The 27960-nt window shown below is 54.6% G+C and overlaps 1 protein-coding gene across 2 annotated transcripts in view; it reads left to right on the top strand.

The window, feature by feature from the left end:
- CDH23 (cadherin related 23) overlaps window positions 1-27960 on the top strand; it is a 379551-nt gene that overhangs the window by 180913 nt on the left and 170678 nt on the right. The window contains exons 11-13 of one of the 2 annotated variants that reach the window (XM_008054754.2): window positions 23412-23417; window positions 25293-25442; window positions 25886-26044. In XM_008054754.2, the coding sequence (XP_008052945.1) occupies window positions 23412-23417; window positions 25293-25442; window positions 25886-26044 (315 nt within the window). Of the gene's footprint in view, window positions 1-10095; window positions 10102-23411; window positions 23418-25292; window positions 25443-25885; window positions 26045-27960 lie in introns of both variants that reach the window. The other variant, XM_008054753.2, reaches the window with a different exon arrangement.

The following is a 27960-nucleotide window of genomic DNA, read 5'->3' as shown; positions in this document are numbered from 1 at the left end:
CCTCTGCTTCTGTACCACCATGTTAACAGGACTTCTATTTATGACCGCGGCTCCTCCTGCCAGCTCTGCTCAGGAATTCCATTAGGCCTTCCAGCCGGAGGTGCTTCTCTTCAATTACTCCTGCGTGGGGCTCCTGCGTTGGCCTTGCTCCAGGCTGGGCTTCCTCCTCCACTCCCCCCTCCTGCAGCCCCTCTCCACGGTGACTGCTTAGGCAACAGCCCACCACACCTACCCGGGATCCCCTCCACCCGCGTCTTCTGCCATCTCCAGTCAGCCCCTCTCAACCGGTCATGGCTCCCACAAGGCCGCAGGGCCAGGTGGGCAAGTGAGCGTACCCCACCTCCTATAGGTCATTCCATACCCATCTAAGATGGCTAAAGTATGTATTGATTACCTACTGTTTACTAGGAGATATATTTGGCCCCTTGGGGAAGCCAAGTGTAACCCATTGTCCTACTGTCCCAAGGGACCAACAGTGTGTTTATACAACTATAGTGTGTACATTTTAAGTCATATGCAAAAATGCCATAATTTTAAAAGGGGGGGAAATAGGTATGAAAGCTAGTTGTAATAGGTTCTCATACCCCATGCATCATCTTGTATGGCTCTGGAGTGCAGATGCCCCTTCAGAGATGACTGTAGGAGTGAGAGCATCAGAGGAAGGTTCCATCCTGGGTTTCAGGGCTCACAGTACCTGAGAGAAGAAAAACACTGACACCAATGTGGGGTCCAAGGGCCAGTGACCCTCAGCTGGAGAGGGAGCAGTTGGCCCTGGGGGGGCTCTGTGACAAGGGGGTCCTAGGGCTGAACCTCGGGGGCACACAACAAGGCTGACTGGCCAGGTCAGGCAGTGGCCACAGAGAGGCCCAGAAGCAGAGACCTGCAAGCAGCTGGAGGGAGCAGACAGTAACCCACGTGAATGCAGGGAGGTGGGCCAGGACACAGGCCTCTGAGGGCCTTGAATGCCAAGCCAAGGAATTTGGGCTTGATCTTAGAGGCCCCAAGCTTGGAAGCAGCTTGTGTCTTGGCAGCAGAAGCTCTGGAATGAGACAGCACCTGTGTTTAAGTCCAGTCATGCCATTTACTAGCTCCATAACCTCAAGTGACTTAATGATCCTCACTTTGCTCATATGTTAAAGAAAAGAAAGAGAATGCATCAGTCAGTTTGTGTTGCAGTAACAAGTTAGCCCCAGTGTGAGAGCCCATTTCTCATGTGGATGACTTGTCTAGCACAGGTCAACAGGAGAACCCACTCTCTCTAGTAGTTTGGGTGTACCATCCATAGGTTTATGGGTTGCAGCAGGGAAGGGACAGCTAGAGGGCTAAACATCAGCTATTCAGCACCATCCCAGGAGTGACTCCATGACTTCTGCCCAATGGCCTTTGGCTAGAACTAGTTAGATGCCCCCACCTCACAACCAAAGTCTGGGAGGTGTGGGGACACGGCTGGGTACTTGTCCCTGCCATAGAGGACATCAACAGGACATGGAGAGAGGAGATGAAAGGTGTGCAGGGCTTGGCTCAGGGCCTGCCACACACATAAGCCATTGTCATCATCCAGGAGCCGTGACTCCCTGACCAGGACTGGGTCAGGCAAGCGTCCCCAACAGTAATATCAGGGCCTCTGCTCACCACGACTGGTTGGACACTGTCAATGTCACCCCGATGCCCTTGCTTTTATATGAGATCCCTTTGCTAGAAGCCCTGTCTGAAGCATCTGCAGGAATGCTGATGGGTGTCTGGGTCCAGCCTACCCCGGGCGTCCACCCCTACCCAGGCACAGCCATGGGCACTCCTACTCCATAGTGCCCAGCACCAACAGGGACCATGCCTCCTCTCCATCGCTGCCTTCCTGAAGAAAGTAGCCAATGTCTGACAGTATAGGCCTGGCCTCCACACCACAGGATCCCACTTCTCCAGGGCACAGGGACATGCAGAGAGAGAGAACCTGTGAGGGAGAGAGGCAGCCCAGAAGCCCAAGCCATCCCACCCTAGTTCATCTGGGCCATCCTCCAGCATCTGCGTGGGGCTCCCCCAGACCACTCCATCTGTGGTTCTGGGCTCATTCCTCTCTGCTGTAGCCCTGCTCCTGTGTATCTCTGGAGGGAGTCAGAACTGGCTGAGGGATGCTCCCAAGGGCCAGTCTTGGGTGCAGAGAAGACCCTGCCATGGAGGGTCAGGCTCCAGGTACCCACCATGGCACGTTCACCCACTGACGAGTAGGAGCAAAGACAGACATGACTAGTGCTTGGACGCTGCCTGCGTGTTCAGAATCTGGGGTAATCAGGGAACAAAATGAGAAATCAGGCAACTGTTGTCAAAGAGGTTTTTAGAAAAGTGTCTGTCTTGCATTTCCCTTTCTGAGGGGAAAATCCGTCTGTTGGGATTTGTGTCTGAGTGGAAGGTGACACTGGATTTGCTTGGTGTGGCAGAAAAATGTGTTCATTGAGCAAATCTGGAGGAGGGAGGGGAGATGAGGAGAGGTGGACACCTGTCATAGGCTCTCAGGAGCTGTATGACTTTTGCACGCCTATGATGAGCGCGAGAAGCTCATCAGTATCTGTCTCCTGAGTGCACTGAGTGACCCATGGTCAGGGCCATGTCTGGTTCTGCTCACCAGTGTAACCCCGAGTCTCGGGCTCTGCTTGGAACGTGGAAGGCTCTCTGGGAGCAAGTATCAATTGAGTTAAGGATAAAGTATTGATGAGATGACCCAAGGCTCTTTCCAAACTGGGTCCAGAAGGTTGTAGGAGGGATGACCTCAAAAGTCATCCTCAAAAGCAGTAGAGAGAGTTGATTGAAAACAGAAAGGGAAGGAGGAAGCAGTTGAACCCCTCAGCAGGAACTCCGTGGCCATCATTCCTAATAAGGATGCTAAGGTAATTCACTGTCCATGGGCACCAGACCTAAGATTCTGCTCAGTCTCTTGCTGAATCTCAGGCTCCACCCGACCCTTCACAATGATAAAGGTGCTTGGAAGAGACCCTTTCTATCTCCCAGGACTCCATCCACATTGTCATGTCTCACTGAGTAATTTCTTCTCCTCTGCTGGGCTATAGAAAACCCATAGAAGCCAGGGCGGGAAGGGACAGGGTAGGCTGAACCAACAACAACGCATTTGTACCGGGTGACAGTTGAGATGCAAATAGATGGTTGTGATGCAAATCACCAAAAAAAAAGAATCTGAAGGCGAAGGCCCTAGAAGTCAGCTGCCAGCCTGGGTGTGGGACACTCATCTCTGAGTTTCAAATTAAAGGTCTCGGAGGCCTCAGCCTCGTTCCCCTGACGCGGGGACTGCTGCCAGGCGGGCGTTGTCCTGTGTCTTCCTCGGGAATCTGGGAAGCCACAGTAAGTCAGCAGCACGCTCACGCACTTGGGTTCTGCCCCCTCACACACACAGTACACCCTTGATGTCGTCTCAGCTTGGCCAGCTCTTCTCCTGGCCTTACCTGCAGCCCTCCCCAGTCCTTCTCATTAAGGACCTGGAAGCTGACTCAGCCCCTGGCAGGCCTGTTTTCCCATCTGCACTGGGAGGGTGTGTTGGGCGGGATGAAGTTTTCTGTTCCATCGTCCTAGAAAAACACTCTTCTACTTAGACGCCAGTGGATTATCTATGTGTCGCACACCCCTACCCCCCACCCAAGGGTCAAATGAATAGATGGGGCCAGAGGGAGGCAGGCAGGGTGGCACCAGAGACCGTCCACATCTCGAGCTGCTTCATACAAAAAAAGCCTAAAACAGGTTCTGCACGACCCCTCCCAGCTGACCCAGATTGCTGGAAGCTGACAGTTCCTCTCTTCCCACTGTCAAGAAAAATAGCATTCGCGTATGGCCGGACCTTTCTTCTCCGGAATTGGGAGCGTTTGAGCCACTTTATTTCTGCCTCACTCCTGACCTGGAGCTTCTCAGAACGCATTTGCGACTGTCCTTGATAATGTATTTTGCAGAGGAAAGGGATCGGAGTGGGGAGTGGGGAGTGGGGTACCCTCTGCCCGCCCCAGAGGCTTCTACTGCTGGGCTCTGACTGCTTCTGGGAATTGGAATCACTTCAGAAAGGCCTTCAGACCTCCTTAATTTGCCACCCCTCTGATCTTCCTGAGGGACCGTGTTGACATTTATACAGGTCCAGGTGTTCATTGTGCATTCACTCAGCAAACATTGTGCGCCTACTGTATGCCTGCCACCGTGCTGGGTCCTGGAAAGACTGTGCTGAAGATGCGGCCCCTGCCCTCCCCAACCTTCCAGTGGGGAAGCCGGAGGAATGAATACCAACATCGCTGCAGGTGGAAACGGATGTTCGGAACTCAATAAACGGGCTGAGTGATGGGGTGGGGCAGGCGATCAGTGGTCCCAGAAGGCCTTCCAACGAGGGCCCATTTCAGCCGAGGTTAAGCGGCGTGGAGGCAGAGCTGCAGAGGGAAAACATTCCAGCAGCGGGTGCTCCCCCACAGGGGCAGAGGTCCCCATAAACAAAATGGCCTGGCCTTTTCAAGGAGTAGAAAAGAGGCTCCTGTGGATGGTTGAGAAGGAGCTGGAGAGGACGGGGGAGGCGAGGCTGCAGCCTTCCTCGGGGCCAGACCAAGTCAGGTCTCAGCCACAGGAAGGCGTTTCTCTGTTCCCGGGAGCCCCGTGGGGAGCCCGGGAGTTGGTGTGGTCGAGTCACCTTTCTCGTGGGGCCCCCTGGTTGCTGTGTGGAAATGGACTGTCAGGGGCAAGGGCGGAAGCAGGAAAATGCTGCAGCATCTCCTGTGCAGACGCTGCTGTTCCCTGACCGCCTGCCTGTTCCAGCCGGCAGGTGCTTTCCAGTGTCTAGCTGGAGGCTTCCTTGCTGTTTAGCCGTTCTCTGCTCTAGGGCTTGGTGGAAAGCCGAGAAATCCCCGTTCCCTTATCATGAAACCCCGAAAGCCTGATAGAAGCAGTTCTTCAGAATCCTTCCCAGGATACTGAGGCATCTCCAGTCTTTGTGGCAGAGCCCCTCTGTGTTAAAAATCAGGCTGGGGGCCGGGTTCGGTGGCTCAGCCTGTAATCCCAGCGCTTTGGGAGGCCAAGGCAAGAGGAGTGCCTGAGCCCACGGGTTCGAGACCCACCCAAGCAACTTGGCGAGACCTTGTCTCTACAAGAAATCAAAAATTAGTCGGGCTGGTAGCATACACGTGCAGTTCCAGCTGCTTGGAAGGCTGAGGTGGAAGAATCGCAGGAGCCCAGCAGGTCAAGGTCGCAGTGACTGGGAGCATGCCACTGCCCTCCAGCCTGGGTGACAAGAGTGAGACTCCAACTCAAAAATAAAAAATAAAAATAAAGAAATAAAACTCGACCTGGGATTTGGAACTCTGACCACAGCATCCTGCTGCTCGCCCCCCCCCCCCGACTGCCCTGAGAAGGTGACAGAAAGAGCGCCAAACCAGGTCCCCAGCCCAGCCCTGCTCCTTCCTTGAAGTGGACTCCAGACATGCCATGTTCCCACTCTGTGCCTCAGTGTCCACCACCGGGAAACCATGAGCTGGGCCAAGACTACAAATCCTAACATTCTTTTCATCCAAGAGTGTGGGTGGGAGGTGGAGGGTTCTGCTTGGTGCTTTCCTCTTGACACTGACCTGTCAGTCCATCCTCCCTTCCCTGAGCTGGCTCCATGGACTCGCCTCCTGCTTCAGGCAGAGGGGCCAGGGCACCTCTCCAGGCCTCATTCCTGCCCCCTCAGCCTGCCCATGTTTGTATTTGTGTACTTAGTACCTCCTGGCCTATCCCTTCCCAGGCAAGGATGAGAGAGGCAGCTAGAGTGGTCAAAAGTAAATATGAGAAGCCTGCCTGCCTGGGTTCAAATCCTGGCTCCCCTGTTTTTGAACTGTGTAACTTTAGGGGACTTATTTGTTCTCTGATTCCATTTTCTTGTATTCAAAAGAGGAACAATAACCAGGTGTGGTGCGTCATACCTGTAATCCCAGCACTTTGGGAGGCTGAGGTTGGAGGATTGCTTGAGTCCAGAAGAGTTCAAGATCAGCTTAGGCAACAATAGCGAGACTTTGCCTCTACAAAAATTTTTTAAAATTAGCCGGGTGTGGTGGCATGAGCCTGTAGTCCCAGTTACTTGGGAGGCTGAGGCAGAAGGATCACCTGAGCTCAGGAGGGGGAGGTCATGGTGAGCCATGATTGTACCAGTACACTCTAGCCTGGGCTACAGAGTGAGACCATGACTCAAAAAAAGAAACAATAATAGAGCCTACCTCCCAGAGCTGTTACGAGGATTAAATGAGTTCATATGTGTACCGAGAATAGTACCTGGTCCATAAAAAACAGGGTGTTTATTAAGCCAGGCATGGTGGCATAAGCCTGTTAGCTACTTGGGAGGCTGAGATGGGAGGACTGCTGAGCTCAGGAGCTTGAGGCTGCAGCGAGTTGTGATCACACCACTGCACTCCAGCCTGGGAGACAGAGGGGACCCTGTCTCTAAAAAAAAGAAAAACCACTCTTTATACATTAACTATTATTATTATCCCTAGCTCTGGGAGATATGTGTATTTATTTTGTCCTTCCTAGAAAGGAGGAAGTCGAAGCTCAGAGAGGTTAAGGAATTTACCTGTCCAAGGTCACACAGCCAATGGGTCTCAGGACTTGGCCTTGAACTCCCAATCCTGCGCTTCTTGCATGCACTGCGAGGCTCCCCATTTGCAGACATGGCTCCTCATTCTTTCCCATCTCGGTTTTTCAAACCCTGATGATTTCACATTCCCATCTCTGCAGAGGAGATGAACTTACGCAACAGCATAGACATGCATGGGCACATCTGGTACAGCCGTGAATATGGAGAAGATGGCTCGGGGTGGGGCCTCGCAAAGACCAAGACCCCTCTGTGCCGTGGGTGGAGAGTCAGCTTCCTCTGGCCTGACCTTTGGGGTCCCTTGGGACTAGAGGATTGCGAATTCAGTCGCAGGGCTCGGGGCTCCTTGGGTAACCCCTCAAAGTTTGGTCCCACTAAGCAGGGGACCACAGTTTTCCAGCGGTGAACACTGAGGTGAGAGTGGAACGTGGCATGCCTCAGTATAGGACCTCCCCCTCCAGCATGCCTAGTAGGATGGTGGACGGGTGGGCCGGGGGACTGCCCCACCCAGGTGAACGGGGACATATCTGGCGGGAGCCGATTTCTGTTCCAGGCAGGAGATGACACGATTCATTTGTTTGAGGGGCATAGGAAAAGAAAAAAAAGAATGACCCACCTCCCCAAGGAGAAAACATCACCAAGTAAATAAGAGAAAGTAAATGACAGAGAAGAAAGGCTATATTCCAGAATGCAGGGCTTATCCGTGGGTGTGCGTGGCAGGGGCCGGGGAGGGAGGGAGGAGAGAGGCTGCTCTGGTTCTGCTCATCTTGGTCTTTATTTTTATCCATCGCCCTCATTTTCCATTCCACATGTGTTCCAGGCCTGTCAGGCAGCCGCAGCCCGCAACCCGCAACCTTGTATTTATTTAAATTTATTTTCGCATTTGTTCCTGTGAGTCGGTTTGTCTGGGCAGTGGTGTCTCCTGCTCCTCCCCACGCAGCTCTGTAAAGGGCGAGTTCCTGGCTGCAGGCTTCTGGAGGGCGGCTCCCAGCTCCCTTCCAACCCTGAAGTTCTTAACCCACCTGGGGAAGGGGGTCTCCTGACTGCCCGAGGCACCCACGGCCCTCGGTGGATAAAAACCTACATCTTTATTTTCTCCAACTTCTAGCTGAGTTTAGCATGCCTTTAATTAGGACTACAGAAGCAAACTGCGGTGGTTACTCGCAGTGCCTGTGACTTTGACCCCAAGAGGCATCTCAGATATTTTCATATCATGTTACAGGTGTCACAGGAATCTCAAAATACCACTCGCACTCATCACTGCTCTGAAATTACAGCATGTATGAGACCCGCTGCTAAGCCTATTGTTGAATGCATTCTGAAGCACACATGCAACGGTGACAACCCTTTAAAATACTTTGATAACTGTAATTCAAAATAATTAGTTGGCGTTGTGGGCCCACACATTTTATTTTGTGAAATTAACTTTTTTTTTTTCTGAGAGGGGGGTGCCGTCGGCTTCACCTGACTTTCATGGCAGGAAAAACGGAAAATCTCATCCCTGATCCCTGCCCTCGCTAACTGTGATCCTTCCCCACCAACTCCCTCCTCGGGCGGTTGCTGCTGGTTTTCGGACTTGGCATCCTTAGCCTCACACATGGGGGTGGGGGTCAGGGGGGAGAGCTGGTTGGGGGGGAACAGGGAGGAGACAAGATCCACAGTTCCATGTCACGTGCTCATCTGAGGGTCCATTTTCCAGCTCTAGACTTTCCGGACCATTTTTCAGCTGAGCCCCAGAAATCTATGCCCCCATATCTTCTTTGTGGAAGAGACACAGTCAATATACGTCCTTGCCATTCCAGAGAGCAGTTGCAACTGCCCTAAACTCTCCCTGCTGATGTTACCCAGAGCACAGACCTCCGATTTTGTTTCCTTTTTTTTTTTGAGTTAGAGTCTCACTCTGTCTCCCAGGCTGGAGTGCAATGGCACACTCATGGCCACCGCAGCCTCAACCTCCTGGACTCAGGCAATCCTTCTGCCTCAGTCTTCCAAGTAGCCAGAACTACAGGCGCGTGCCTTCATGCCCGGCTGATTTTTTGATTTATTGTAGACATGAGGTCTTGCCAAGTTGCCCAGGCTGGTCTCGAACCCATGAGCTCAGGCAATTCTCTCGTCTCTGCCTCCCAAAGTGTTGGGATTACAGGCGTGAGCCACTGCACCAGGTCAATTTTCTATCTCCTAAGCAATTCAAATTAGAAACCAAACTCCAGAAGCAGTGAAGAGAGGTGGAGGAGTGAGAGTGGGCAGGCTGCCAGCATCCCATGGGCAGATGTAGGGTTTGCACTCCCTGTGGATGTAAGATGACCCCATTGTCCAGACCCTTCTTTCTCCTCCAAGAAGGAAGTAACTAGGTCCAGTTAGGAAATGGAAATGGAAAGAACGTGTCTGGCATCACGGACCTCTCCCCAGCTGTAGTCTCATCAGTGAAGTAAGGCAGAGAGGAGCTAGGGGCTAAGCACCTCGCCCAGGGAGCAACCAAGGCAAGACATACAGGGAAGTGGAGGTCCTCATCACCTTCCCCATGCCTGAAGCTGGGGACCCACCCTGACTGCTCTTATTTCTAAAAAGTTTCAGTGATTCTGATCCATAGTAGGGGCCAAGCATCGGCCCAAAGCAACGTCCGCACAGCTGGTACCTGGGACTCCCAGCACCTGTTAAGCACCTCTCTGCATCTGTTCCCCCCAACCCTCTGCCAGGCCTCAGTGGTCTCACAGCTTCAGCTCCCATTTCTAGGGTTCCTCCCCCAAGATTTAGGCTCTCCAGGGAAATATCTGTTGACTTCAAAGCCAAGCCGTTCCAGAGGGAGGCCAGGGGGGTAGGACAGCCTCTTCTGCGCCTTTTCCCATTAATTTCTCCCCAGTTGCATTCGCCGAGGCTCTTATTATGATGGTGATGATTATTAAGATCTTTCTGTCCAGAGCTGCATCCCATGGTGTGATTCCTCACTGCACGCTAAGCTCCAGCCTCCCCAAGGACCAGGGGGTGTCCTCTGCCGTGATGCAGACACCTCCCAATTTAGTCTCTTGGTAAATCTAATTAGTATGCTATTTACACCAAGCCCCGTAGCCCTGGCAGGGGGTGTGGAGCAGGCCTGCTTGGCAGCCGCAGTGCCAGTACCCATCCCTCACCCCCTCCCCACCCCAGTTCCTGCAGCTCCAGCCCCCGAGTCCCCTCTGGCAGCTGGAGTTATCTTTCATGTTGGATTTGGGGAACTGTTTTCCCCTCACCCAACTTCCTGGCAGCCTCCTCCCTGTGCCCACTGCCACCCACACTGACAAGCAGGGCTGGCCCCACAGGAAGTGCTGGAAATCATTTTACCCATGAAGTCATGCTCCCTAAAAGCAGCAGCTGGACTTTCCGAAGACCCCCACAGGAATACAAGTCAGAGCTGGCCAATTCGACCCTCTGCCTCTCTTCCTCTCTCCATCACCTCTTGGCTGGCTCATGCCCTCCCTGGTACCCCTTCGCTGAGGGCCCTGGTGAGCCCAGCTGCGTTCTAGAATGTGGTGTCTTCCTGCCACATCCCTTCACCCCCACTCCACACCCTTGACAGTACAAGGTCGTGTGTCTTGCTTCCCCTATCTTGAAGGGTAGGTAAGCACAGCTCAACTGGGAGTTGTGGCTGTGTGTCTCACCCCACTGTCACGAACACGGGCTGTGAGATATCCTAATCAAGAGGTAACAGGAAGCTCAGGGTCCCACTGGGCAACTGTGGTGAGGGTGGGCCATGCCCGGCTCTGCTTTCCTGGGCTGCTGCTAACGCTATCCGGAAAGGGGAGCCCGGTGCAGGGGATGGGGTGGGGCGGAGGGTGGAGGGACAAGGCGTTTCACGGCAAGGCACAGTATTGTGGCTGTGTTGTAACTCTGTCCAGGAAGGCTATAGGGGAGACCCTCCCTTCTTTCTCCCCAGGCTTCAGTTTCTCCACCTGCTAAAAAGGAATTGAGGCCGGGTTCGGTGGCTCAGCCTGTAATCCCGCTCCTTTGGGAGGCTGAGGTGAGTGGATTGCCTGAGCCCGCGGGTTTGAGACCCGCCTGGGCAGGCAAGACCTCATTTCTACAATAAAATCAAAAAAATTAGCCGGGCGTGGTAGCGCGCGCCTGTAGTTCCGGCTACTCGGAAGGCTGAGGTGGAAGGATCACCGGAGCCCAGCAGGTCGAAGGAACTGAGCATGAGAAGTTGTCCACATAGAGGTTGTCATACATTTACCTCCCAGGTTAGGTGGCGCAGGGCATGTTCTTCTTCCCTGATCCTGACGAGTGCTCATGTCAATCCTGCTGTTTTCACATGAGCAAAATGAAGCCCAGAAAGAAAACTTGCATGGAAGGTCACAGAGCCTGAGGAAAGCTACCTGGTGGCTAGCTATGCACACAGGAAAGAAGCGCCCACTAGCCTGGGGCAGGAGACAAAGAGATGCCCTAGAGAGCTCTCCTACTGAGTGAGAAGCAGGTGTCGGGTTCATACCTTCATTTGTTCAACGCATGTCTGTTGAGCACCTACTAGGGGCAGATGCTGTTCTGGGAACCACCTATCAGAGAACACAACAGACGAAGGCCAGTCTTGGCAGCTTGAGCTCCAAGGTGGAAGACTGAGGAAACGAACAGATGTGTGTTGTGTCCAGTGGTGATCCACTGGGAAGAGGCTAAAGGCGGGAGGGGACTGGGAAGGGGCAGGATGGCCAAAGGAGGCCTCTGGTAAGATAGCAGTTAAGTCAATGCCTCGGTGAAGTGAGAGGGCAAACCCTGTGGAGATTTGGCAGAAAAGCATTCCAGGCAGAGGGAAGAGCAAGGGTGGTGGATCGGAGGCAGGAAGAGTGAGGAGACTGGGAGAGGAGACCCAAGAGGCCAAGACCATGGTCAGGTCCTTGCCGTCACAGGAGTGAGATGGGAAGCAGGGAGTGATATGACACCAGGGAGGCTTTGAAAGGATGCTGCGTGGGACGGCCCAGCTCTCTGTCCGTCGGCTGCCAAGGGCTGAACAAAATGTGGTCCCTCCACACTGTGGACCGTCACTCAGCCATTGGAGGGATGAGGTGCTGACCCAGGCCACAGCGGAGGCGAGCCTGGAAAGACGCACACACAAAAGGCCATGCGGCATGGGATTCCGTTTATGGGAAGTGTCCCGAAGAGGCAAGTCCGTTGAGGCAGACAGTGGACTGGCGCTTGCCAGGGGCTGGGGGAGGGAATGACAAGTGACGCTAAGTACATGCGAGCTTCATTTGGGGGTGAGGAAAATGTTTTGGAACTAGATAGAGGTAGTCGTGGTTGCACAACCTAGAGAACATAGTAAAAATCGCTGAGCTGTATACTTCAAAATGGTTTAAATGGTGACTTTTATGTTACATGAGTTTTACCTCAATTAAAGAAAAATTTGTAAAGGATGCTCTGGCTGCCAGGAGTGGGGGTGGGTGACAGGAGTGAAGAGCCGGGGGCCATTCCTGGGGTGACTGCCTGCACAGAGACAGCGGAGACACTGTGAGGGTAAGAAGGGGTCAGCCGCTCCATCTGCTTTGAAGGGAGAGTCAATAGGAATTGCTGGCCTTGGGGAGAGGGAGAGGAGGGAGCTGAGAATGACCAGACAAGGTGTCTGGCCTGAGCAGTTAGAAAAATAGAGTGCTTGTTTCCTGATACAGCCAAGCAGTTGATTTGGCGAGGGCATGATGGACTCTGCGGTTGGCTTTCAACCCACCACGTTTGACATGCTTGTTTGAGGTCCAGACGGTATTGCAGGGGTGGCCGGGGAGGAGAGGAAGGCTGGCAGAGGGGCTGCGCTGGGAGCTGTCTAGCAAGCAGCTCTGTGGCAGGGCCCGGACTCATGGCATTTGATGTCAATACTTCTCCGTGGCCCATCTCAAGCTACTCTCAGCTGGCTCTCCCAGACCCTAGAAATCTAACCGTTAGCTCTAGAGCCCTGGCAGCCCCAGCCACCACCCTGCGGATCCGGGCTTGGAGGAAATGAGTGACCTTGAGGTCCCGACTGTAGTTTAGCTGGCCTCACTAGGAAAAGGGATGTGGATGCAGCAGAGAGGATTGTCCAGGCTGGGCATCCTGGTGTTTCACCAGGTGATACGGATGACTGAGAAGGAGCCGCTCCAGGGCAGGGGAGGAGGACCAAGGGGGGAGCACTGCAGGACAGGAGAAAGGCTGAGGCCAAGGAGGGCTGGGCGAGCAGAAACAAAGGTGGGGCTCAGGGAGGCAGCGCCAACATCAATCAGTAGTGGCAAACAGCATGTCTTGGGTTTCCCTTTTGTCTTCAGCATAATGCCTTGTTTTGATCACCCTCATTAGGGAATAGCCAGGCCTACTAACATGCAAGAGCAGGCCTGCTGGGCTGCCCCCTCTCCCGCCTGCCTCCAAGGCCCTCCCCTGACACACTGGGTGACCAACCTTCTTAGAGGATGCAGGAGGTCCCTGCCCAGCTCTGTGGATGGCTCAGATATGTTAACTAGTCCTGCGGGACCGACTGTGTTTAAATAAGCAGATCACTGCGCAAGGTGAGAGTAGGATGGATCTCAGAGGTATTATGCCGAGAGAGGTGCTGTGTACTGCATGATTCCCTGACATGCTCAGGAAGACAGATTGTGTGATGGAGATTAGATGAAAGGATGCCAGGGAATGGGAAGGAGAGGGGTAACTGTCAAGAGATGGGACACGGGAGTTTTGGGAGGGGTGGAACTGTTCTGTATCCTGCTGGGAGGTTATAAGAATCTATACGTGTGATAGAATTTGTAGAACTGTATACCAAAAAATGTCAGCCTTACTGGATGTTATTTAAGAAAATAAATTATAAATTATTGAAGACCTTCATCCTCCAAAAAGGGTGGATGAGAGGTGCCAGAGTCAGCAGCAACCCTGGTGGACTTCTAGACTAAGGTGGTGCCATCCTTCTCTCCACGGTCACTAAATAAGCCAGTAGGTAATATGTGCCCTCCTATACAGCCAGAGAGGTTGGCAAGAGAGTCTTGATTGCCACCGTGAGTCTGGACCTAGTTCAGCAGGCAACTGGGAGCCATAGATGGTCCATGAGTGTGAGTAATGTCCTCAGAGCTAAGCTTTAGGTTGATTCATCTGGACACGTGGGGAATGAGGATAGTGACTGAGGGCAATGGCAGAGAGCACAGGTGGATGGAGATGGGACGAAGGTTCAGTCCAGCTTGGATGTGGGGTCTGTGGAAAGGCAAGGATGGGGATGAGGCTAGGGTTTGAAGTCCCAGTAAGGGGAGTGACAGAAGCTCTGAAGGACAGGCTAGGGTAGGGGCTGGATGGTGCAAGAGAAAATGTGCCAGCACCCTGAGGAGCAGCGGCCAGACCTTCCTGCTTCCATCTTTATCTGCACTTAGCTCTTCACCTAGTGCCGCCTCCTGGCGTGCTCTCTAAGTCTCTCTCTCTCTCTCTCTCTCTCTCTCTCTCTCTCTCTCTCTCTCTCTCTCTCTCTCTCTGCTAGTCTCTCTCTTTGGATCCAGCTCTCATTCTCTCTCTCTCTCTCTCTCTCTCTCTCTCTCTCAGTCACACACACACACACACACCCCTTCCTTTTCCACCTGTCTTAGTCCATGTTCTGTTGCTTACAACAGAGTACCTGAAACTGAGTAGTTTATAAGAAACAACATTCATTTCTTATGGTTCTGGAGGCTTAGAAATCCAAGGTTGAGAGTTGCGTGTGGTGAGAGCCTTCTTTAGCCCACCCCTAACCCCAGCCAAAACTCAGGTGTGGTGTTTGCCAGTGGAGTGAGGGAAGGGATTGAGGCCAGGTAGAGCAGTGAGGTTTGAAATGGCAGATTCTTGCTGGGGGCAGTGGGAGGGTTCCACACAGTCCCAGGGTGGCCCAGAGCGGCCCACATGGCAAGAGGGCAGAGCATGCTCTGCTCCCACCCAGGATAACCCCCTAATCCATGAATGGATGAAGCCACTGTGGGAGCAGAACCCTAACGGTCCAGTCACCTCTTGAAGGCCCCACCTCTCAATACTGCCCCGTTGGAGACCAAGTTTCAACCTGAGTTTTGGAGGGGACATGCAAGCCATAGCCCCATCCTTCCTCCTCTGTGTTTCTGCCTCTGTCTTCTGTTTTTTCGCACATTTTTCTCACACATTCACAGATAAGCACACACACAGAACTCACTCATCCATGTGTTCAGCCCTTTGTCCATTCACCTATGCTGCTGTGTAGCCAACACGTGTGTACCTGCAAGATATGGCATATGTCAAGTAGGGGGTTCCTTTGCAGGCCTAGGTAGCCTTGCCTGGGGCAGCTGGGTGACATGTAGGGCTGTCATCAGATATGGCCACCCATCTTCCTGGAGTCTGACATCCCGTCGCAGCCTGGGACCCATTCTTGAAGACATTTGTGGTATATTTGTTCACTGAGAAGGGGACCCAAGCCTGGGCAACTCCCCTGGCAGAGGGCTAGGAAGGAAAGGGAAAGAAAATCACCCAGCACCTCTTGGCTCCCAGGATCCCGGGACACCTGGTTCATGGTCTCCTGTGGCAATGGGATCCCTCGTTTTGAAAGGCAGCACAGAGAGGGCAGTTTGTCCATGGTCACAAAACAGGTCCGCTCCAGGGCTCTCTCCTCCTCTCCCGTCCTCCACCCCCTCGCCACCCAGGGGCTCTCAGAAAGATGGACTGGCTCTCAGAGGAGAGGCAGTAGAATACAAAGCAGCGTGATGAGCAGCTGGCCGTGTCCCCTCCTGATTTCCATAAGGCATTTAGAGTTCTTCGCCTGGCCACACATTTGCCTCTCTCTGGGAACAGGGAAATAGTTTTAGCATGGTAAGTAGACAGAGCCAGGCAGCCACCAAGTGGGAGGGCCAGCCTTCAGTCCTGCACTCTGCCACCCCCTGTTCCTCATCCCGAGGTCCACACCCAGGAGGCCAGTGAGGCCAGCAAGTGCCCTCCCCTGCCTCCAGCTGCCCAGCCTTTCCCCAGAAAGGCCCGGGAGGGGCAGGACAATTCTGGGCTTGGGGCAGACCAGGATGCACACCCCTTTTCCCTGTACTTTGGACTCTCCTCCCTGCACAGCTAACACTTATACCCCACTTTAGCCCACCCTAACCCCAGCCAAAACTCAGGTGTGGTGTTTGCCAGTGGAGTGAGGGAAGGGATTGAGGCCAGGTAGAGCAGTGAGGTTTGAAATGGCAGATTCTGATCAGAATGGCTGACCTTAAAGGTAGAAACATGGCCCCCTGTGCTGGGAGACTTTTCCAGCTGGCAGGACAGGGCCACAAGGAAGAAATTGCTCTTTCTACATGGCCGGTGCCTTCCAGACAGGGTCCCCTGCTCCCATGCTGGAGGGAGGGAGGATGGGGATATGGCCTGGATCCCCTGGGATCATGGAAGTTGCGGGGAGAGCATGGTTTGCATTAAGAACTCAGGCCTCAGCCAAGCACAGTGGCTCACATCTGTAATCCCAGCACTTTGGGAGGCAGAGGCAAGAGAATTGTCTGAACCCAGGGATTTAAGACCAGCCTGGGCAACTTGGCGAGACCTCATCTCTACAGTAAACCAAAACATTAGCCAGTTGTGGTGGTGGACACTGGTAGCTCCAGTTACTTGGAAGGCTGAGGCAGAAGATCACCTCAACCCAGCAGGTCAAGGCTGCAGTGGCCATGGGTGTGCCACTGTAATCCAGCCTGGATGACAGAGTGAGACTCCAACGCAAAAAGAAAAAAGAAAATAACTCAGGCCTCACAAGTCCTTTGTGGTCCCCTCTGTCCCCTGCATATGAATTTCCAGCTCAAGTGGCTGTGGCTGCAGCTGCTATATCTATGGGACTAGAAGGGTCCCTGTGTCCCCTGGACCTTCCAATGAAAGCTTGTCCTTTGGCCTGCCCATGGGCACTATTGGGGGGAGACCAGCCTGCCTGGCCTGCCCCCCAGGGCCACTTCATTTCAGTAAGTACCCACTGAACTCCTTGCTCCCTAGAGGTTCAGGGAAGCCCCCAGATTTGAACCTCACCAAAAATGGCCATTTGCTTAGACCAGAGAAGTGGAGCCGAGTGACCGGCTCCCGACTGCGGGCGGGTACAGTTAGCTTTGTGGGACCCTAAAGACATGATTGGCACCTATGACCCCAGACATGAACCACCCCCAGAGCATTGGTCTCCAAGGCTGAGTGAGAGCCAGGAGTCAGCCACGCCAGTCCTTGCTGGGAGAGGCCACTCCTTTGCATAAGTGCTGCATGAGAGGGGAGCCCTGGGACCAGAGCAGCCTTGGGGGGTACCTGTAGAATGTCAGGCTGGTGTGGTAGATGCTGTATCCTCAGAACCCCTTGCCTTCCACACCAAGCATATAATCCCGTAGTTGTGCCCTCTCCACACCTGGGCACTAGTGCTGAGAGCCCCTGCTGGGCTGTCACAGACAGGTCTTCTAGAGTTAGAGACCACTTGCCCCTGTCAGCCTATGAATGAATTCCCATATCCTGGGGAATCCCCCTCAGTCTCTGGCAAACCAGAACAGCTGATCACCTGAGGGTGGAGCCCCACCATATCTGATTCAAGTCTGAGAGGTAAACCGTTGCCACGGTAGGGAAACTGAGGCTCTGAGGGAGACAAGCCTGGAATGCAGAAGAGAAAGAGACTGCAAGCCTGAGCTACCAGCCACGTGACAAAGGCTTGGCTAGGTCTCTGTAGTCAGGAGTCTGTGCCCAGGAACAGAAGGGGAGTAGAGGGGCGGGGACATAGGAGACAGACAGGTAGTGGGGGTTTGCTGGGCTTTGGAGTGTGAGATTCCCATAGTGCACTGGGGCGGTGGGCTGCAAATTAGGAAAACAGAATTCAAGAGCACTTGTCTCTCATTTGCCTTAATGCATGAACCCAAGGTGTATGATGACTCTTTTCCCAGAGGGGCTGAGGCTGACTTCAGGGCCGACCGGAGGGAGGCGGGACGCGCACACGTGCAGGTGAGGCGCACCTGCCCGCTGTGCAACCTCTCCTATAGATAGATAATACACACGTCTGCGATGAAAATATCGGTGCTGCAGTATTCTTCCCCCAAAGTGCCAGCTGCCAATCGGATTGAATTAGATTTCACAGAGGTTTGTGCAATACATGGAATTCACCAGCAAATTACTCTTAAAGAGGGAAAATCAATCATTTGGAGCAGCGATAAGCTGAAGGCAAGGCAGCCTCGGATTGATCCCGTCTGTGCAGGCATGTGTGGAATTCAACAGATTACCTGGGGGGTGGGGGAGGCCAGCAGAGAGGGACAGGGGAGGGGGTGAGAGGGAGGAAGCAGAGGGAGAAGTAGGAAAGAGAAAGGAGAAGGAGGTGGAGGAGAGAAAGAGGAGAGCGGGAGAGAGGGCGTCTTAGTCCATTCGGGCTACTGCAGCGATCCGTAGCCTGGCTGGAGGCCGATGTCTAAAATCCAAGAGCCAGTAGACTTGGGTCACAGCCGGCCGTCTTCTCACGTGTCCCCACATGGCAGAAGGGGCAAGGGTCTCCGTGGGGTCCCCATATAAGGGAAGGAGTCCCATTCATGAGAACTCTGCCTTCATGACCTTCCAAAGGCCCAGCCCTCCTTGGGGGTTAGTATTTCCATGTGAATTTGGGGAGGGCACAAACATTCAGTCCATAGCAGAGGAGAGGAAACGAGGGGATGATATGGAGAGAAGAGAGAGAGAAAGAAGCAGGAGAGAAGGGTAGGAGGGGAGAGAGGAGGAGAAACAGGAGAGAGAGGTTGGACTGGAGGAATGGAAAACAGTTTGAAAGAGTACAGTGGGTGTTCATGGGCCTTACAGGGTTGCTTAGCCCAAGCTTCCCATTTTGCAGATCAGGAAACTGAGGCCCAGAGAGAACAGAGGACTTCCCCAGTCCCTGACCGCAGGCTAGTGATGCTCAAAGGCCCACACCACAGAGGAGCCGGGGAAAGGGGTGTAGGCGGGACGGGAGCCTGGAATGAGGGCGACATCCTTCACCCAGCTCCAGGCCCGAGAGGAGGCCCTACTCCCAGGGCGGAGAAATGGAGGCTCTGGGCCACTGGTGGCCAGACAAGCCAGGCGTGCAGTAGAGAAAGAGATGGCGGGGCTGAGCTACTGACCGTGAGATGTGGGCTTGGCTGGGTCCCAGAGTGGAGGTGGACATGGGGACAGACACGGTGGCCTCCTCCTTTCCTCTCCTGTCCACAGCAGACAGAGAGACATGGTGCCCCCCTCAGGTGTAAGGTTGGAGGGAGAAGTGGCTAGCTTCCAGATAAGGGGAGGAAGAGGCCTGCCTCCTGCCAAGTCCACTGCGCCATGTCTGATGGGGACAATTAAGTGAAAGATGGCCCCGAGGATCCATAGTGTAGATCTGCCCAGTAAAAGGAGGAGGGGGAGGGACCTAAGCCCCAGCCAGGACAGGGATGGCGGGGCCTTCACCCTTGAACACGGCCAGGACGTTGCCCTTCTCTGCCTGTTCCTCTCCTGGCCAAGGTCTGCCCACCCCTTCTAGAACAATAATGATAAATTTCCTTCACTGAGCACTTACCCTGTCCCGGCACTTGACCAAGATTTTGGCAGTTCAGATCAGCTTCATTCTTCCCGTTTTGCAGATGAGACTGAGATTCAAGGAGGTAAAATCATTTGTGCAAATCCTCACAGCAAGAAGGGCAGTGCGTGAGTCTAGGCTCAACTCCAAGGCTGTGCTTTTAACCCCCACTAAAGTTTAGGGCCTAGTACCCTGGAATCGTGGGTCATGGGGCTCTTCCCAGGCAAGAAGCGTTCTGGACAGGGTTGGTTTCTGTGAGGTGGCGCTGACTCTGGTGGCCCTGACTCTGGTGGCCCTTTCTGCACACCAGGACCCTAGCTCCATTCCCAGCTTGGGCCGAGGGTCCCATCAGCCCACAGAGCTCCCTAGGTGCCTCACGAGAGCCCAGCCCTTCTCCCTCTTGCCCCACCACGCCCAACACAAAGGTGGCCCTGTCATGGCTGCCCTTCCCTAATCCATTCTACAGCCACATGACCCTGTGTTGAAAGGAATTAAGGTCCTTACAGGAGTATTTGTAGTTCACAGGGTGAGGTGAGTGTTCCCTGGCATTCGAGGTACAACGCAGAGAACACACTAGGGCCCTGCCTTCAGGGAATCTCTTAGTCATGAAAATACAATTCACAGGTGCACAAACAGAGAAACACTATTGCTTTCATTGACCCTGTGAGGTATGCTTACTCTCCCGACTTCACAGATGAAGAAACTGAGGCTCTGGGAGTGGAGCTGCCCGAAGTCACACAGTTGGGAGGTGACCGAGCCTGTTCCCCCACTTGGAATCCTGCTCTCGTTCCACTGTGTCACTGCACTGGGTCACTGACTGGTGGCAGAGAGAGGGAAAGACAGGTATCCCCAAGGGGTGAACTGTGGTCCCCATCAGCAGGGCAGCGCCTCGGGGCGGGGAGGGGGCAGCCAGGCAAGAGACACAGGGCTGGAAGAGGCATCTACAGGGCTCAAGTGCAGGTCGGGCGCCTGGGGGCTGGGCCGAGCCTCCCCCATTTCGGGAGGCCTGTTCTCTGCAGAGGGCAGCCCAGGGCTCAGAGCCCTCAGGTGTCAACCATGAGAAGCCATGCTCAGAGCTGGGCCACCCAACCCATCCGACAGCCAGATCAGCTAAAGTCCATACCTCCAGGACAGGGAAAGACCTGTGCCCATTGTCAAGGAACATAAATACCCCCCTTGACCCCCTCTCCAGCTTTAACAAGCTGATGTTGGTCAAGGACTCAACGCAAAATTAAACTCCACAGATCGCTGGAAACACACTTCGAGCCGGGGAAGCTGGAACAGACTCAAGCTGCAGAGAGACAGGGAGAGAGCAGTGGCTGTTCTGCCTGTCCTTGAGGCCACCCCCACCCCACCAGGAGCAGGAGGTGGGGAGGAGGGTGGGTTTGGGGCACTGAGGGGCACAGCCTCTTCTGGCAGCCTGCTGATAAGGAGCTGCCCTTGCGGGTGGAAGGCTACAGTCACCAGGAGCAAAGTGCCTTAACCACATGAGGGACCTGTGGGGGGGTGGGATTTTGCATGTCCTTCCCTCTCCCAGTAAATAAACACCGCCAGCTGCCTCAGCCTCGCTGCGGGCAGCCGCCGGCTCCCCAACCTGTCCCAGCTCGGATCCGGGACCCGCGGCTGCTGCCTATCAGCCTTCTCATCGCCTCTCCCAGCTGGAGGAGAATTTAATCCACGGGCTCCTCTCCACACACACTGGGGTCCTTTTGAAGTTCTTCTTTATCTGTGTCCCAACAATATCACCCCTCCACAGCTTCAAGAGCACCCCCTGCCTCGCCCCCACGAAGGCAGCCCCCCCATGGGACAAGGGCATAGAGGAGGCCCCGCAGGAGGAGAGAAGCCTGCACGCCCTCTGCCAGCCTTGACTTGGCACCCTGACCTGCGTTGAGGTCTTGCCCCATGGGCCGCAATCTGCCACAGGCCGCAGGGGGAGGACACAGCATGCCAGTCTTGGCATGGCATTCAGAGCAGTGTTCTGTAGTGGGAGACCAGGGGATTTAGGAGCTAGACTCCACAGGAGGTGGGACAGACCCGAGTTCCAGTCTTTTCTTGGCAACTGCGTGGCTTCCTCTCCAGAAAATGCTTGGGCTGATACTGACGTCATCAGACCTTTTTGTAGATTCTTGTTCAGGTGCGTGAAGCCCGCCGTTGGGGTGTGACACATGGAGGCTGTTGTTATAAAAGGTTCGGTGGTGGAGGGCTGCAGTCAGTAGGGAGTTTGCAGTCTTTGCAAGCTGAGCAAGTGTCTCTTTCTCACACAACCCCATCCCGAGAGCTGGCAGTGAGAGATCAAGTCCTAGCAGGAATTGGTCCTCTGGGCAGGTTCTGGAAGGAGCAGGTCCTTTTGACGGGACTTGGGGGACACAACTTGGGTCCTGACAACTGCATGTCTGGCCCAAAGGAACTTCCAGCCCCTGGCAGTGGATCAAGGAGAAGGGAGCAGACCTCACTTGTTGAGAGAGCTCTCCCACAGGGGTCAGGAAACTGCCTGGGGACTGGTCTCCTCTGGGTGCACAAGGCAACCAACCAGAACCCACCTGAGCTCACATGATCTCCCCAGGGCATCTCTCTAGCCCCTCACTGATGCCCTCGGCCCAGGCATCCCTGGTGCAGCCCTAACCCCCACAGTCTTCCTCGGCCTTCCCTGCTTATCCACCGCCCCTTGCAGGTCAAGTCTCTTTAGTTCTCAGACTTACTCTTTTCGGCATCTGTATCCAGTGGCACTCAGGCGTGAGTGTGCATAGGAACACCTAGAGGACTTGTTGAGACAGTGTGCTGGGCCCCACCTCCAGAGACTCTGAGTCAGCAGATCTGGGCATGGCCCCACACTTGCGGTCTCGAACAAGCCTCCAGGTGACACTGATGCTGCAGATCCCAGTACACCTAGAAAACTACTGTTCTACCCTAGTGGCTCTCATTCTTGGGTGTACACGGGATGGAGAACCTGGAGGGCTTTACAAAATCTGATGCTGGGTCTCCGCCCCCTCCCCTAGTACCTTCCTTTGTTCCTTGGCAGCCGCCCCTGCCGACCCTCCCCTCAGACTCAGCCCTGGAGCACTCTGCGGGCCCATCTCCATTTTTTTCTGCAAGATGGCTGACTTCGTGACCTGTGCCTTCCTCGCCCTGTACCCATGCTGCAGGTGGGGAAAGTCCACACCAGATCTGAGCTCTCCTTCCTTGGCCTGGGCAGCAGGTTGTGTGGGGTTGTGGCCTGGGAGCTGGACCTGGGCTCTCCCCTTACTCTGCCACCAACTCCATGTGCAGCCGTGGACAGCTCACTCAATCTCTCTCAACTCCATTTCCACTGAAGGGGGGAGGTCTTCATCTCTACTCCATGGCCCACGGGAAGAGTGACCGAGTCATGCGTGAGGAAGAGTCGCCGAAGCCCAGTCACTTCCTGAGCACCCGTGGTGTGTCCTTGTCTGATGGGGAGTTGTCACATCCCTTGAGGGCCTCCCAACATTCCAGGATAATCACGGAGTGAAATGTAACCAAGGGATGGAAACACCCTGCAGCCACAGAGGAAAAGGAGGCAAATACATAGTGCTCGTACAGTGCTTAGAATAGCGCCTGGCCAAGAGTAGGTGCTCAATAAACGTGTGCGGCGTCCTTGCTATCCTCGTTAGCCTCTCAGCCTCTGTTTGTACTGTGATGGAACCACCACCCAGACATTGTTTTAAGTGAAAAAAATCTGACAGAGCAACATGTATTGCATGCTACTGTTTGTGTCAAAGAAGGGAGGCAGATAGATAGAATGACAGACAGATAGATGGTAGATAGGTAGAAGATAGATAGATAGATAGATAGATAGATAGATAGATAGATAGATAATAGAAAGAAAGGAGATAGGTGTAAGATACCCTCTGGGAAGGGCCCTGAGTAGCTGGACTGGGGAGAGGGAGACTTGTTGTGTGCCCTTTTAGGCTTTTGAACTATTGGAAAATCTCCCATGTTGCTGATATTGTTCAGGTTAAGAAAATAAAAGGACAATGTTTGGGCTGTTTCCTGCAGGGGTTTTATCTGGGCTCCTGGAAGTAGGATATAGGAACGGGCCCTCCTCTAGCCTCCTCGCCCCTCATGTCCCTGTACCACCTCCTTCTGGGCCCCCCATTTATTCCTCTTCTCCTCCCCCCCGCCACACACACACACCTCAGGACCCTGGAGACTGCAGCCCATCAGAGACTGGGGATCTGTTCCTCTGGAGCAGGTGTGGACCAGGGATCACCCCAGGCTCCCCTCACTTGCCCTGACCCAGAATCTCACCATCTCTTCTCTCTGGTTCTCCCTCCTCTCCGTACCTCTCCGGCTCCTTCTGTCTGTCTCCATATCCTCTGACTGGCCGACTCCCACTGACAGAACTTGGTAAGTGAGCCTTCAAAGGGCAGGGCTGGGCTGGGTGGGGCTTGTGGTGGGCACACAGGAAGGGGCTTCCAGGAGGACGCAGCTCAGCCCTCCCCCACCCTTTAGCCCTCCAGGGGGTTGAGGGGCCAGGTTTAGGGAAGGAGCGGAGTTGGTAACACCTGTTCTGAGTGGTCACACTCTGCTGGCTTCTGCCATCAGTGCCCCCTTGAGCACTTAATTGGTCCCCTCCATCTGACGGATGGATTTCACGCCAGGGAGAACTGAAAACTCCACAGCCCAACAGGCCCAGAGGAGAGTCATCCCCACAATCCACAGAGAGCCACTCTGGGCCAGGGACTCTGGAGCCCCCACCGCTGGCCTGGAACCCAGAATTGGCAAGAGAGAGCTACCAAGCTCAACCTCCCCCTCCCCATTCCAGCCCTTGGTATCAGGGGCAGGGCACTGTCTCCAGGCTCTGAAAGTCTCAATGCAGCGAGTGCCCTGGTCTTCCCAATTTGGAGAAATGGAAAAAACTCAAGAGACTGATGGGTCAATATGAGCATGCTTTCAATCCACGACAACACTTGAGCACTGGTGGGGCAGCCCCAGGGGCTTGAGAATCTTGTGAATACCCAGGCCACACTGAGGGTGTTATTTCTGGCTGAACTCCCTGCCCTGAGCGGGACTGGAGCCAGCCTTGCAGGAATATCCTCTTGGGCCAATTGAAACCTTCCCAGGCCAGGGTCACCTGACTGGTTCCAGAAGGGAGCCCCTCCACACCTCCTGAGCATCTGAGGAGAGGGCAAGCTTCCTTTGCCAGCCACAAGCTGAAGAGCAAAGGGCCTGTGGACATAGAGGACGAGGGCTGAGCTTTGCACCCTGAGCAGGAGGACCTGCCTCTGGACAGAGAGCCCAGGTTGGTCACCTGCTGAACATCTGCAGCAAGGGTCAGGAGGAGGCTCTTGTCTGTTCACAGATCATAGGCCACCCGCCTTGCTAGAAGGGAGCTAGGTGGGAGCAGGTCCCCCCATGCAGGCAGAAAAAGGTAGCTGAATCGCTTTCCAAGCAGGCCAGACTTCAGGGGGGTCAGTGTCTTCCTCCTTCAGCAATGTCTCCTGATCCAGGAACTTCAGTAACATGCAGACTTCACCTGCTTTGTATGAGGATGTCGGTGGCACATTAGGGGCTCTGTGAGCCACAGCCCTGGTTAGAATGGTCAGAAACACCTGAGCTAGAGTGAGGTGCCCCCATCCCAAAACTGTGGGCATGGGCTGCCAGGATGCAGCAGAACCAGTCTTGGGGTGGCCACCCTGTGCTCCGCCTAGAATCCAGTGTCCACCAGGACTGGCCACAGCACAGGGTCCACAGCGGTTCACCTTGCCCCTCAGTCTTCTGGGTGATTCCCACTTCACCTGTCAGCAAACCAGTGTCCTCCTAACAGACACATTCCAGGGAGCAAATGGCAAGGCAGCAGCTGCTGCCTACCTCCTGTTCTCTCGTGTCCAGGAGTATCATGACCCGCTGATGGCTCTCTTCCCTTGACTCCCCTCTCAGCCCCTCTCCTCCTCTCTCTTCTGTCTCCTCCCACTGGGTCTTGCCACTGACTGGTCCCTCCCCGGTTGGGGATGCTGGGGTAGAGAGAGGAAGCCGGAGGCGAAACTAAACCACTGGAAGGGACACTGTGGGCATCTGGCAGGATGAGTAAGGCAGAGGAGCCAGAGGACTTTTCCAGAGGGCCTAGCTATGGGCAGGCACCTGGGAGCCGGTCCAGGAAAACCCCGCTCTGTCCCCGCACCCCATCCACGCCCACGCCAAAGCAGCTCCCGCTGGCCCTCCCGGGCCAGGCCTGGCCACCCCTGCCCTTTCTGACTGGTTTCTTCTGCGTTCTCGACCCAGGGCCTGAACAGCATGTTTGAGGTGTACCTGGTGGGGAACAACTCCCACCACTTCATCATCTCCCCCACCTCCGTCCAAGGGAAGGCGGACATTCGCATACGGGTGGCCATCCCGCTGGACTACGAGACTGTGGACCGCTACGACTTTGATGTAAGAAGGGGATTTCAGGGGAGGGAGGGTGACACCATCTCCGTAAATCACGCTTTCCACCACACCCAAAATCCTCTTGTGGATCTACTGGGAGAAGCCTGCTGAGAGATGGCAGGGGCTGGGCTGAGCCTCCCCTTTCCAAGGACGGGATGTGTCCAGGCGTTGAGTGGAATTTCACCAGGCACAGCTTCGGAAGCCCCACCAGGAGCCTCCCTGCCCACCTGCCAGCCCAGCCCCTATCAACCCTCTCCTCCCCGCCCCCCAGCAGAGTTGGTGACCATCCCTAGCCCTGTAGAGCAGTGACAGAGGGGCTCACAGGAGCACACGGCTGGGATGGGCATCAGCTCTGAGCTGGGACCAGCACGGGCACAGGGAGGACTCATGGGACCCAGGGGTCTGGGAACGTGTGGGAGCTTACCTGGGCCCCTGCTCTCCCCACCCAGCTCTTTGCCAATGAGAGCGTGCCGGACCATGTGGGCTATGCCAAGGTGAAGATCACTCTCATCAACGAGAATGACAACCGGCCCGTCTTCAGCCAGCCGCTGTACAACGTCAGCCTGTATGAGAATGTCACTGTGGGGACCTCTGTGCTGACGGTCCTGGTGAGTGCCCACTGGGCTCCCTGGGAAATACCATGGTGAGGATTCTGTCCAAGGTTCTGGGTGGGCAGGGAAGGGGGTGCCCCAAGCATCTAGAGGCTGTGTCTGTTGGTGTCTTAAAGCTCCCAACTTTTCATGATGGGCTCCCTTGGCCTAGGCTGCAACAAGGCAGAAGAGCCAACCTAGGATGGGGTGATCGGACTGGGGACACTGGTGTCCTGTCTTTTCCCTGAGAGGGACTGGGTGTGGGCTGAGGCCCCTCTAATGGGAGGGAAGGTGCCAGCCATCTCTGAGGAGGGTGACCCTCTCCACCTGAGCACAAGCACCAGCACCAGAGAAGAATAGACCCCTTGAGGCATCCCCAGCTTTACCCTTTGATGAGGGCCTTCCTGGGGTCCATTTTTTAAAAGTTCATTTGAGAGTTGTAGGGTACATGTGAGGATTTGCTACTTAAGTAAATTGTGTGCAGGTGAGGTTTGGGCTTCTAGCGCACTGTCTCTCCCGGGGTCTGTTTGTATCAGTCAATATTCTTGGTTGCAAGAGACAGAAACATTTATGTGGCTTAAGTAAAAAAGATTGGCTCGTGAAACTCACAAGTATATGTGATTTCAGGCATGGCTGCATCCAGGCACTCAGTCGGTCAGGAGTCTGTCTTTAGCACCGGGCTCTGCTTTTTTTTTTTTTTGTATTGGCAAAGAGGGGCACCAGCACCTCTAGGCTGACTTCTAACTCATGTATCAACCCTAGTGGGAAAAATTCTTCAGTAGTTCCTGCTGATTCTCATTGGCTCTGCTTGTTGGGCCATTCTGAAACCAATCTTCGTGATTCTGGAATGCCGGGGAGGGGTCCTGCGCCCCTTGGTGAGCCAGGGGTCGGGTCAGTCCCATCCAAGTTATACTGTCTGGGAATGGGAAGGGGACCAGATGCCAAGCAGTAGATGTGCACTACAAAAGCTCAGGGCCTTGTAGGTGCTCCATAAATGTTACAACGTTTAACTCACAGCTGTCCCCTCCCTGTCCTCTTGAGGCTCCCAGCGTCCCTGCTTCTATGTCTCACTCATTGGCTGCTCCAAGCAGACATTGCCCGTGACACCAGGACCTCCGCTCAGAAATGTATTTACTCTACAGACAGATGGTGTGAAGCTGTATTGAGCCCCCAGGCCCTTTCCATCTGACAGTTATTAATACTTCAAACAGATGTTTAGTTAGTCAGGCTGTCACACGTAAACAGTAAGTCTGCGGCAGCTGTTTTCTCCCCACCCCTTCTCCAGCCCGTGGCTCCCCGGCTTTCACCAAGGTGCTCCCCACAATAAATCACCTGATGCTTGAGGCCCCAGGACCCTCTTTCAGCTTCTCAGGGCCCGCGGAGGAGCAAGAACTAGAGACTCGGCCTTGGAGCCAGAGACAGCATCTTCAGCCCCCGTCTACCTTTGAATGTCAGAGTGAAGGGCAGCCAGGCAACCCGTGTTTGAGGGGCGCTTCATGGGGGTGAGGCCCCATGCCCCTCAGGTCTGGGGTCATGTGGCAAAGAATTCTCGTATCCGGTCCAGACTTGGTGGGCATCGGGGGTTCCTTCCTGGTGTTCTTTCTGGGGACAGTTTCTCACTTTGCAGTCCTAAGTTCCTGTGGCTCTGGGGAATGACTGGGGGAACCTGTGGCGCAGGGGTGAGGGGTGAGATGTGAAGTGTGAGGGGGTGGGTGTGAGCTGAGCCCCGCAGACCCTGGGCCTGCCGGGGACCCACCTGACCCGTCTCTAGTCCTTCTCTCGGTCCCTCGGGGATTTAGCTAATGAGCTCGGCCTCCTCTGTGGCCGTCAGCGGTCTCTGCCCAAAGTCGATGGGTCTAGTCAGCCTCTGGGTCTTGGATTCCTTCATCCAAGCCTCGCCCGCCTCCTTCTCAAGCTTGCAGGCCCAGGTTTGT

The sequence above is a fragment of the Carlito syrichta genome, unplaced genomic scaffold, assembly GCF_000164805.1.
Source record: "Carlito syrichta isolate Samal-C Ts95f unplaced genomic scaffold, Tarsius_syrichta-2.0.1 Scaffold301031, whole genome shotgun sequence".
NCBI lineage: Eukaryota > Metazoa > Chordata > Mammalia > Primates > Tarsiidae > Carlito > Carlito syrichta.
Note: the sequence above shows the minus strand (reverse complement) of the source record. Positions and strands in the feature narration are given on the sequence as shown.